At 47.5% G+C, this 12,791-nt stretch overlaps 1 protein-coding gene across 3 annotated transcripts in view; it reads right to left on the minus strand.

Annotated features, from left to right (window-relative positions):
- The window catches only part of NOX4 (NADPH oxidase 4), a 121,744-nt gene that overhangs the window by 85,749 nt on the left and 23,204 nt on the right, over window positions 1–12,791 (minus strand). For all 3 annotated transcript variants that reach the window (XM_077341421.1, XM_077341423.1, XM_077341420.1), the window contains exons 5-8: window positions 11,019–11,116; window positions 10,090–10,117; window positions 7,525–7,597; window positions 4,863–4,943 (exon numbers count right to left, since the gene is read on the minus strand). In XM_077341421.1, the coding sequence (XP_077197536.1) occupies window positions 4,863–4,943; window positions 7,525–7,597; window positions 10,090–10,117; window positions 11,019–11,116 (280 nt within the window). The remainder of the gene's footprint in view (window positions 1–4,862; window positions 4,944–7,524; window positions 7,598–10,089; window positions 10,118–11,018; window positions 11,117–12,791) is intronic.

Below are 12,791 nucleotides of genomic sequence, written 5' to 3' on the forward strand. Positions count from 1 at the left end.
CTTTTGAACTCTGGTGCTGGAGAAGACTCTTGCGAGTCCCTTGGACTGCAAGGCGAACAAACCGGTCAGTCCTAGAGGAGATCAGCCCTGACTGCTCCTTAGAAGGCCAGATCCTGAAGATGAAACTTTGGCCACCTCATGAGAAGGAAGGACTCCCTGGAGAAGAGCCTAATGCTGGGAGCGATTGAGGGCAAAAGAAGAAGGGGACGACAGAGAATGAGGTGGCTGGATGGAGTCACTGAAGCAGCCGGTGCAAATTTAAATGGACTCCAGGGAATGGTAGAGGACAGGAAGGCCTGGAGGATCATTGTCCATGGGGTCGCGATGGGTCGACACGACTTCGCACCTAACAACAACAACAACAAGTGGATTTAAACCGGATACTCAAGGCAAGGGCTACAGCTCTGGGATGGGAAATCCTTGGAGATTTTGGAAGGGGAGCCTAGGGAGGGTAGTATTTGGGGAGGGATCTCAGTGGGGCACAACACCATGGAGTCCATGTTCCAAGGCAACTAATCTCTGTAGCCTGGAGACCAGCTGTAATTCCAGGAGATCTCCAGTCCCCACCTGGAGACTCCATATAGATCCAGGTATAAAAATACAATAATGAATGAACGAACAAACAAACAAACAAACAAACAAACGAACGAACACTATACGGCTCCAAGACAGGTACAAAAACACCTAAAAACCCAGAACAGCACTATAATTCTTACAAAATATTATAAACCAGTAAGTACTCATAAAAATAGGGAATTTAAAATATTAAACAGGGATAGCTTAATATTTAATATTAAGAATATAGCACCCACTACAACTCCGCCCAACCTACTGGGCTATCAGTATGAGTTAATTTAATGTTTTCCATATTTTTCTACTGTTCTATGTTGCTTGTTGTTTCATTTTATTCATTACTGTTAATCTAAGTTATCTGTAAAGGTATAGATAAAGGTATCCCCTGTGCAAGCACGGAGTCATGTCTGACCCTTGGGGTGACGCCCTCCAGCGTTTTCATGGCAGACTCAATACGGGGTGGTTTGCCAGTGCCTTCCCCAGTCATTACCGTTTATCCCCCAGCAGCAAGCCGGGTACTCATTTTACCGACCTCGGAAGGATGGAAGGCTGAGTCAACCGTGAGCCGGCTGCTGGGATTGAACTCCCAGCCTCATGGGCAAAGCTTTCAGGCAGCTGCCTTACCACTCTGCGCCACAAGAGACTCCAAGTTATCTGTATTGTTCTGTTTTATGCGAACCGCCCTGAGCCTTTGGGGAGGGCAATGAATGAATGAATGAATGAATGAATGAATGAATGAATGAATGAATGAATGAATGAATGATCAAAATTCATACTAGGTTTCCATGTATGTTTTATGTAGCTTGTAGGCTGCAGTACAATATTTAACTCCCTGTTCAGAGACATCGGTGTTCTCTCCCGAGAGGAGCATTTTGATTTTTCCTTCCTTTGATGCTCCAGGAACCCGAAGCAAAAGGGGAGCAACGATCTTATTGCAATGTATAGCATAGAGTGGGCCCCTAAAGAACGGAGACTCAATATAGAAAAATACTTGAGCAAAAAAGAAGGAAGTGTACAGATTGTGGACAAAACTTACATTCCCTAAAGCCCATTTTTTGCTCAACTTGACTTTGAAACTTTGCCGTATGTCTCAAACGGTCGGGGAATATCGTGCTAAATTTACAGTCATTTTGGAAGCTCTTATAATCAACATAGAAGCATTACTTTTTCACTGAAGAAAATCGTTATGTGAAAGTGTTTATTGAACCGGGGAACACGCTGGCAAGTCTCCTAGCTGTAAATAAAGTCGAAGAGGGTACGAAGAAATTCACTTGTTGCAGCTTTTTCTTCCAGTATTGTCTTGTCTTATGTAAGTTTTGTGCTGGATGGTCTTTGTTTATGCATCATTTACTACCTGGACGCTTTTGTTCACCTAACCCCCCTGAAATTTGAGAAGTCGACCCAGCTTGCCCATTTCCCCAGGGAGAACACAGCATGCCCCCATTGTATTAGTGGCTTCAGCATGGTGATGTACTCCTTCCAGGCACGGCTGATGTGTGGGGTAGCCAGTCTCCAGGTGATAACCGGCAATCTCCCAGAATTACAACTGCTCTCCAGGTAAAAGAGATCAGTTCCTTTGCACGAAAATGGCTGGTTTGGTGGGTGGATTTGATGGCTTCATATCCCACTTGGATCTCTCTCCTCCCCATACCCTGCCCTTCACCCCCAAATTCTCCTGGAATTTCACATTCCAGAGCTAGCAGCCATACTAATGGGGTTTCCAGAGAGCCAGTTTGGAGTAGTGGTTAGGAGTGCGGACCAATCTGGCGAGCCAGGTTCGATTCTGCACTCCCCCACATGCAGCCAGCTGGGTGACCTTGGGCTCGCCACGGCACTGATAAAGCCGTTCTGACCGGGCAGTGACATCAGGGCTCTCTCAGCCTCACCCACCTCACAGGGTGTCTGTTGTGGGGAGAGGAAAGGGAAGGTGACTGTAAGCCGCTTTGAGACTCCTTCGGGTAGAGAAAAGCAGCATTTAAGAACCAACTTTTCTTCTTCTTCTTCTTCAGTAATATCAGGGCTCTCTCAGCCTCACCCACCCCACAGGGTGTCTGTTGTGAGGAGAGGAAAGGGAAGGTGATTCTAAGCCACTTTGAGACTCAACCTGGGTAGCAAAGAAGTCGCTTTGAGCCTCCTTCGAGTTGAGAAAAGCAGCATTTAAGAACCAACTCTTCTTCTTCTTCTATCCTCAACCCAAGGGGGAATATAGTGCAAGAGAAATGTCTGCCCACAAGCAATCCATGGAGGGGGTGGAGCTTAGCACCGCCTTCAATATGGCAGTGGCCTGCTCTGGTGTTTCCCTCACCCGTTTAGCCCTTTAACAGAGCTTTACAATAAAGCTCAACCATGGGGAGATGTGGGCTGCCGGGCCATGAGAAGGCCCAGCAAGAGTCTCTTCAACTTGGACCTTGCGATAAGGGATACGGAGCGGCACCAGCAGAGTATAGTATGGGAACAGGGCACAGGGGTGCTGTTCCCACCCGCCTCAGTGGGGGTTACTTTTCCCACCTCCTTGAGAAAGAAGAAGGAAGAAGAAAGAAGAAGAAAGAAGGAAGAAGGAAGAAGGAAGAAGAAAGAAGAAAGAAGAATGAAGAAAGAAGAAAGAAGAAAGAAGAAAGAAGAAAGAAGATTGGTTCTTATATGCCGCTGAGGAAACATCCTCAGCTCTTTTTTGCGGGGGGGGGGGAGTTCTTTAAAAAGATTTTTAAATATTATTCAGCCCTGCAGTGAATTTCCTATCCTCGCTGAGCCTCAAACTATCACTGGTGTGAAGAGAGAAAGCACCAGGCAGAAGCAAGAGAGAATCAGTTCTCTGGAGCAGATCACACCCATAAATCTACTGAGAGACACTAGATAGGTCCCCATTAACAAACCTTTCCAAAACCAGCCCAAAACTGCCTGGGTGGACCGAGCACACCCTGCTTCAGGGCTTAGAAGCATCGCAACCTGCACAGCATACATCATACAAGCTTGAGCTGCAAGTGCTGATTAATTAATCGAGCTAATCATCAAAGACATCTAAAGCGCGGTTCTAAACAGAGTTATGCCCTTCCTCAGTTAACTAAAAGCAATGGGCTTAGGGGAGACATGATGGCTTAGGTCTGCACCGCTGATCAATTTTTCATGTGACGAACTAAGATTTTCTCCTGAATTTCTTTGGGCGTTGCAGGGCCCTGTTTCATTTTCAAGCCAGGAGAATGAGGAGGGCCTGCAGGGCACGCATGCTGGGGGCTGGGTTTTCCATCACTTGCTTGAGCACATCTGGCTGCTTTTAACCAACGTCGCATCTGGTCCCACTCCTTTCAAACCAACAGCCAGCTCACCCTCCCTCAGCAATGCAGAGGAAACCTTTGGGAGTTAAGTGAGAGAACACTGGGATAATATGATTTCTCCACTGAGACCCAGTGAGTATTCTGTGCTGCTGTGTTCTGGACCAGCTGGAGGTTCTGGTCTCTGCCTCCAAGTGGATAAACAAGGACAGGGTTAAATTCCATAGTTCAGCAGTGGAATAGGCTGCCTAAGGAGGTGGTGAGCTCCCCCTCACTGGCGGTCTTCAAACAAAGGTTGTAGACCCACTTTTCTTGGATGCTTTAGGATGCTTAGGGCTGATCCTGCGTTGAGCAGGGGGTTGGACTAGATGGCCTGTATGGCCCCTTCCAACTCTATGTTTCTATGATTCTATCCATCTCCCCTATCCAAGCAACATGGTCCTGATCCAAAGAAAGGACCCCATGTGTCTGAAACTGCTCTTTAAAAACCATGGATCACCTTCCAGCTCATCCATTTCGACCCTTAGCTACCAAAGAATCATAGAATCATAAAATAACAGAGTTGGAAGGGACCTCCTGGGTCATCTAGTCCAACCCTCTGCACTATGCAGGACACCCACAACCCTCTCGCTCATCCACTGTCACCTGCCACCCCCTTGAGCCTTCCCAGAATCAGCCTCTCCGTCAGATGGCTCTCCAGCCTCTGTTTTACAAATTTCCAAAGATGGAGAACCCACCACCTCCCGAGGAAGCCTGTTCCACTGAGAAACCCCTCGAACTGTCAGGAACTTCTTCCAGATGTTCAGACGGAATTTCTTCTGCATTAATTTCATCCCATTGGTTCTGGTCCATCCCTCCGGGGCAAGAGAGAACAACTCTGCTCCATCCTCTACATGGCAGCCTTTTAAATCCTTGAAGACGGCTATCAGATCCCCTCTCAAGTCAATTCCTCTGTGACTCCAGGGTGGATCTGTCTTTTTCACAGCACCACGGTGGATGAGCTAGCATCTCTCGACTTACCCCGAAACGTGCAACATCAGCAGCAAGTAGAAGACGAAAAAGAGGTTGTGGGTGTACGAGAAGATGTCGTAGTTGGAAACCCTGCGAAGAACAAAGCACAGCTAAATGCCAGACAATCAGAAAGGGGTTGTATGTTGTTTAACTACCGCAGGGAGGGAGGGGGGGAGGGTGCTGACTAGACTGTATTTTTAGTAGCTACTGGAAACTAACTCTGGATTTAGCAAGAAGCAAACACAGATGTTGATTCCCAAAGTAGATGGTACAAAAGATAGCATCGCCTGGGCGGTTCAAGGACGGGAACAGAAGATACAGAAAAGGGAAGAGAAGGAGGTTGAGAAATGGGAAGCAGTGGGGCCTGATCGAAGATCATCGCTCTCCTTGAAGAAGAAGAAGAAGAGTTGGTTCTTATATGCCACTTTTCTCTACCCCACTCCCTCCACAGGCACTCTTAAGACTAATCACAGTCCTGATAGTGAAGGTGGTACTAAGCCAGCTGGGTGACCTTGGGCTCACCACAGTACAGATAAAATTGTTCTGACTGAGCAGGAATATCAGGGCTCTCTCAGCCTCCCCTCCCTCACAGGGGTATGTTGTGGGGAGAAGAAAGGGAAGGTGATTGGGAGCCATTTTGAGACTCCTTCGGGTAGAGAAAAGCGGCATCTAAGAACCAACTCTACTTCTTCTTCGGTAATCTCAGGGCTCTCTCAGCCTCACCCACCTCACAGGGTGTCTGTTGTGGGGAGAGGTAAGGGAAGGGGATTCTAAGCTGCTTTGAGACTCCTTCTGGTAGAGAAAAGCAGGGTGTAAACATCCACTCTTCTTTCTCCAACCAGAGGAGTCTTCTTCCAACTGGCTCCTCCACTGGTGACGAGAGGACATCAAAATCTAACAAATTGCACAACCAAAATCATTCGGAAAGGCCACTGTGCCCAGTGCCTCCAGGCTAAGCTGTAAATTTAAGCCTTTATCCCTCTGTTTCAAGTCCAACGGTAGGAATAGGATTTACAGGCAGTTCCTGAAGAGCATCCTACAGTCAGAGCTATTTAGGATCTCAGATCTGGCAGCGTTGACCTGGAAGGAGCCACGGCCTTGAAAAAAAGTTGCATCTGAGACATTTCCAGGCCGGGTGGAAAAGAATTCTTTCCATCCCCCACCCCCTCCCCTTGTGTGCAATAAACCATTCAAAGCATGCATTTGTATTGTTCCATATGCTGGTACGTTGCCAGCTGGAAGTTTGAGAATGAGAGCAGCAAGGCTGAATTGGACTCATAGTCCATTCAGGCAAGCGTCTTGGTCCACGCAACAGCCAGCCAGGAATCTCTGGAATACCCACAAGAAGGGCTTGGAGGCCAAAACCTTTTCTTGTTATTGCCTCCCAGCAGAGGGTTACTGCTTCTGAACATGGAGGCTCCACCGAGCCTTCGTCCACTGATGGATCGCTCCTCCCTCCATGAATTTGTCTCATCCTGTCTGAAGTCAACCAAACTAACAATTATTTGTTTAGACAAGGGATTCCCAACCTTGGGGTTGAGGATCTCTAGGGGTCCGTGGATGCTCTGGAGCGGGGTCTGTGGCCTTTCCCCTCCTGCATTGATAGACTTGGCTCCCCCCAACAAATACAGAAAAGTCAAGAGGATGAATAGCTGCTGGTTTTTGTACCCCACTTTTCACTAACCAAAGGAGTCTCAGTGGCTTACAATTGCCTTCCCTTCCTCTCTTGATGCCAGACAGCCTGAGAAAGCTCTGATAGAACTGCTCTGTGAGAACAGCTCTGGCAGGAGAAGCAAACAGTGCCCCCCAGGCCAAAAATCCAGAGCAGAACAACAGTACCCGAAGATTGCAGCCTACTACAAGTACAACAGCTATCAAACTGGGAGAATGGGCAACTCTAACTACAACTGCAGTGCCCGTGTCCCCCCCAGAAAAAAAAACCTGAAAGAAAGAAAGAACTGTAAAAATCAACTTTTAAAAGAAACACAACTCCAAGAAGAAAAGGGAAACAATGCTGCCCCTCAGATAAAAGAAGAAGAAACACTAGGAGAAAAATCAGTAAATCCCAAAGCTGAAAAACTAGGCTTATACACGAGTATATTGGGTATTCTTTTTATGAAATAGCATTTGGTTTACTGAGGATTTTGGTATGGTTGTGGTATCCTGATCCTTGTTTATAAAGATTGAATGTAGCTGGATGCATATTTGAATTTTATTATTGAAGTCTTCTGTTTGTAAATATTCAATATACTTTATGACTTTCCAAATACTATTGCTGATTTTATATTTTTATATATATATACACATACATACACACACACACACACACACACCGTGTATCCCCTTCTTTGTATGCTCTCTGCACCTACTGCCCATCAGTCCCCATTCAAGCATTATCGGAAAGGCAGAAAAATTCCCTTTCCCCACCCCAATGAGCAATTTTATTCAATATCATCAACATATCATGTCTCCCCCCAAGTCATTTTTTTTCACTCAATTAAAAAAGATCAATCTCACAAGCAAGGTGCACAACCATTTTCATTCCTCCTTTTCTTCACCTTTGGTTTCTCCCTTCTGTCCTTCTTTCACGCCCTGAGGATTTTGAAAGTCTGCTCCACTCCCTGATTTCTTACGAATGAACGCTTAGCACAATGTTTAGGTTAAATCTTACCTAATGGCATAGGTAGAGGCCGTAGACATTAGGAATAATACCAGCACCATAAACACTCCAGTTAATCCAGGAACTGAAACAGAAAAGAGAAGCATATTCATTGTATTTTGGGTTAAGGCAAAGGTATACCGGTCTGCTGAAATACACAGTGGGCATGACCTACTGTACGCCTTTCAAAAACGCCACTGACTTGGAAGGGTGTAACTCCACTGGATGTCATCGCTGTATCTTATTCTGATCAATGACCTTAGAGGACAGATCAAAACATCTGCACGGTGAGGCCATGTACATATTGTCAGGAAAAAAATGTTTTTCTACAAGGCTGAGGCAAGCCTTGGGTGTGAGGGGTCACCCCTGAAGGAGAAGGGGGAGCAGCCTTGGAGGCTCCTAAGGGAGAGATTTCCAAAAGGGCAGTTGGTCAATGGGGGGGGAGTTGAAGAAGTCAGAGGGGGAGAATCTTTATATTGGAGAGGGGAGAGGAGGAGGAGGAGGAGGAGGAGGAGGAGGGGGACGGGGAGTGGGTGGAGGTTCTTATATGCCGCTTTTTCCTACCCGAAGGAGGCTCAAAGCGGCTTACAGTCGCCTTCCCATTCCTCTCTTTAGGAAAGACATCTTTCCTAAATAGTGGGAAGTCACACTTTCCATCTTGTGGGTGGAGGCCCGAGGCCGCAAGGCAGCACCACGTCCCTAGAAGTGATAAGATTCGAACCGAAAACCTGCTGGCTTGCAAATCACATTTCTTTGCCATTACACGACACAGTATTTCACGCTGTGGCTCATCACAGCCCCTCCTTTTAAATTCTGCTGACTGGGGCAGACGGAGGCAAAATGCCTCTCCCTCCTTCCCAACAAAATGGATTAGAAAGTCCATCAACGCAAAGGAAACTCAGACACACAAAACGCCATTTGCTGACTGCGAAACACAAAAGTCGTTAGCATTAACCGGCAAAACGGATCAATGTTGCCCCCAAATTGCCACCTCTCCATTAGAGCTCAACGGGGAAGGGCGCTAATCCGCATCTCGGCTTGACAGCGGGGAGGCGTTTCAAATTGATTGGAATTAACTCTCCAAGTTGGTGGTCTGAGAAATGAAAAATCTTAAAGAGAAAGGAGGGTTGGAGTCTGAGAAATGGCTCTGGCATCTTTCACATCTGAACGGCCTCAAATTTATCCATGGCTTCCCCCTCTTAGCTTGGGGGACAAGGCTATACCCCCAAAAGATCATGAAGGTCGAGCATCCAAAATCTACTTAGGGTCCCTGGTCCCAAAGCAGTGAAGCTGGCCTCGATTAGGGCCAGGGCCCTTTGGGCCCAGGCCTGGTGGGATGCCCTGTCAAGCGAGATCAAGGCCCTCCAGGACCTTAAACAATTCCAGTGGGCCTGCAAGATAGAGCTGTTCTGCCAGGCCTATGTTTGAGGCTAGGTAGAACATCATGCTGGCCCCCCTGCTTGAGAACTCACCTAACCTCCACCAACTAAGCATAAATTAAACCTTATTTATTTTGAAGAGTTGGTTTCAATAACCCGCTTTTAACTGCTTGAGAGAGTCTCCAAGCAGCTTACAATCGCCTTCCCTTTCCTCTCCCCACAACAGACAACCTGTGAGGGAGGTGGGGCTGAGAGAGCCCTGATATTACTGAAGAAGAAGAAGAGTTGGTTCTTATATGCCGCCTTTCTCTACCCGCAAGAGTCTCAAAGCTGCTTACAATCTCCTTTCCTCTCCCCACAAGAGACACCCTATGAGAGAAGGGAGGCTGAGAGAGCCCTGATATTATGGAAGAAGAACAAGAGTTGGTTCTTAGATGCCGCTTTTCTACACCCAAAGGAGTCTCAAAGCAGCAGTCACCTTCCCTTTCCTCTCCCCACAACAGACACCCTGTGACGGAGGGGAGGCTGAGAGAGCCCTGATATTACTGAAGAAGAAGAAGAGTTGGTTCTTATATGCTGCTTTTCTCTACCCACAAGAGTCTCAAAGCAGTTTACAGTCGCCTTCCCTTTCCTCTCCCCACGACAGACACCCTGTGAGGGAGGTGAGGCTGAGAGAGCCCTGATATTACTGAAGAAGAAGAAGAGTTGGTTCTTATATGCCGCCTTTCTCTACCCGGAAGAGTCTCAAAGCACTAAGTCACACCTCCTTCCCTACAGTTACCAGGGTGCAAGCACACCTGGACACAAAGAGGCCTTGTAGATGACCCTGGACTTCCCTTCCAATGCTATGATTCCCAATAAACATGTACAGGATTGAGAAGATGCAGACAGAAGAGCAAAACGTGCCTACAACCCTTCGCTTTGGAAATTTACAAAGCCTTCTTCCAGATGGAATTAAGTACATGTCATTTCTTTGCAGAGGAAGGCATGTTACTGTAATCAAACTTGGGCATTTCTTCTTTCTTTCTTTCTTTTTTAAAAGAAGGAATAGCTGCCAGCAGCTTACTTTGTTCCCAGAGAGAACCACGATGCCAGGGTAGAAGCAGAATAGATTACAGTCAATTTCCATTTTGCAAACAAAGATCTGAACAACTTCCGCCGGGCAACAGCCTTCTACAGAAAATTATTGTGGGCTTACCTGTCGCAAACAGGAGCTTCCTGGGATCCTGGAAAGCATACAGAGACAGTGTGAATTCTTTCATAAGCTTTGGCAGGGATCATACACCATTTCCTTAGCCTTTCTCAACCAGGGTTTCATGAAACCCTGGGGTTTCTTGATGGCCCTGGAAGGGTTTCCCGAATGGGTGGATTATGTTTTCACGTATTTTAAAAACAATGATCGGGTGATAGAACCATATATGGTCATGTTGACCCAGCCCCCTTCCCAGAATGGCCAATGATGGGCCTGCAGGGGGTGGGAAGGGGAGGGGCCCCGGGGAGGCATGTCCACAGCTCTGCTACCCAACCATATTCTACGTGATTGGGCCACTTCTGGGGTTCCTTGAAGCCTGATTAATGTTTCAAGGGTTCCTCAATGGTAAAAAAGTTGAGAAAGGCTGCCTTAGCCAGTCTATTTCAGAGCAAGTACATCAGCATAGCCCAGTGTTTCATTTTACCTTATAAAAACACAGCACTAGATTGTCCAAGCATGCCAAATCTCATCTCATCCCGGAAGCGAAACCAGGTCAGCCTTGGTTTGTATTTGGATGGGAGACCTCCAAGGAACACTAGAATCATGACGCGGAGGTAGACAGCGGCCAACCTCCACCAAGGAATCCCTTCCTACTCAATCATTCCATGATTCTATGAAATGTCTCTTTCCTGGCTGCCAGACAATCCTACAAATGCAGGATCTCCTGGCTGTACTATACACACACCACATGATAAATAGCTAATAAATAAATAGCCCAGCACCATTGCCGTGGGACGTTCTGGGACTCTCCACGTCCCCCGTTTGCATGTGGATCTGCCTTCCTCATCCATGTGTGCATTGTGAGTGTGCCTTGCACATATCCCTAACGGAGAGCAATTTGTTTACAGAAGCAAGAGACTGATCTTCCTCCTCACCTCGCCATGGAAGGTGGCAGCGTTGAGTGCGAGAAACTCCTCACTGTAGTTCACGGAGAAGTTCAAGACGTTCACCAGGTGAGCAGCAACATGAACCACTAGAGAGAAAGAGGAAAGCTCCATTCAACGTTCAACCTGGACAATGATGCGTGATCAAACAGAAATCATAGAATCCTAGAACCACAGAGTTGGAAGGGGTCATGCAGGCCATCTAGTCCAACCCCCTGCTCTACGCAGGATCAGCCCTAAGCATCCTAAAGAATCCAAGAAACGTGTGTATCCAACCTTTGCTTGAAGACTGCCAGTGAGGGGGAGCTCACCACCTCCTTAGGCAGCCTATTCCACTGCTGAACTACTCTGACTGTGAAAAATATTTCCCTGATATCTAGCCTATATCGTTGTACTTGAAGTTTAAACCCATTACTGCGTGTCCTCTCCTCTGCAGCCAATGAGAACAGCCTCCTGCCCTCCTCCAAGTGCCAACCTTTCAAATACTTAAAGAGGGCTATCACGTCCCCTCTCAACCTCTTTTTCTCCAGGCTGAACATTCCCAAGTCCCTCAACCTATCTTCATAGGGCTTGGTCAAGGCGGGGGTTTCACTACTTCAGGGGAGGAGAGCACCACCTCTGGACCTGAGCCCTACTGACAACAGTCATAGGAACATAAGAGAAGCCACGCCGGATCAGGACAATAGACCATTAGGTCCAATGCTCTGTGTCACACAGTGGCTAAATCCCAGGTGCCATCAGGAGGTCCACCAGTGGGGCCAGAACTCCAGAAGCCCTCCCACTGTGGCCCCCCCAAGCACCAAGATTTACAGAACATCACTGCTCCAGAGAAGTCCAACCTCCTTTCCAAGGAGATTGCCAAGCCTCCCAGAAAATCTGTCCTCTAAGGTCACCACCACCAAGTCCTCCTCCCTGGATATGCCAGAGGACATGTGGAAGATCCCAGGGCTCCACAGAGAAGTCATTCAACAAATGTGAACACAGGCCCCATAAGGAATACTTCTTGCCCTAGGAAGCCAGGTTCTGGATGAAGCTATCTGAACCTGCTCCAGTATTAAAGGATTCAGTCTGGAGCTCTGGAATCTGCAACCTGGAGCTCTCCAAGGTTCTGCAGCTTCCCTTCCACCAGGTCTCACCCCCACTGCCTGTTGTGGCTCAACTCATCATGGGTTCTAGCATGTATTGGGCAGCATTCACCTGCACAGGGATTGGAATCAGTGTGACATAGCCAACCCAAACATAGACTTGGAGCAGGGCCCTCAAGCTCAGTAGCTGATGCTGCAGAAGGCTAGCGTGGTGTAGTGGTTAAAAGCAGCGGCTTCTAATCTGGTGATCCGGGTTTGATTCCCCACTCCTCCACATGCAGCCAGATGGTTGACCTTGGGCTAGCCACAGTCATGATAGTGCTTTTCTAACTGAACAGTAATTTCAGGGCTCTTTCAGCCTCAGCTACCTCACAGGGTGTCTGTTGTGGGGAGAGGAAAGGGAAGGGGATTGTCAGCCGCTTGGAGACTCCTTCAGACCCTGAAAAGTAGGGTCTAAAAACCAACTCTTCTTCTTCTTCTATAACCTAAAGCACAGCAGGAAGACAATATTGATCTGTTGAGGGATCCTGGCGTAGACGGATCAATCCCGAGGCTTCATCCTGCCTGCCAGTCACAGAGCTTGATGCTGCACAGTCCTGAGCCTGTGCCCAGGGAGGTCCTGACTAGGCCAAGTCACAGAGGCAGAAAATTTTGCCTCAGACTGAAGCATTGAGTGTTC

This window comes from Paroedura picta, chromosome 6, assembly GCF_049243985.1.
Source record: "Paroedura picta isolate Pp20150507F chromosome 6, Ppicta_v3.0, whole genome shotgun sequence".
Classification (NCBI taxonomy): Eukaryota; Metazoa; Chordata; class Lepidosauria; order Squamata; family Gekkonidae; genus Paroedura; species Paroedura picta.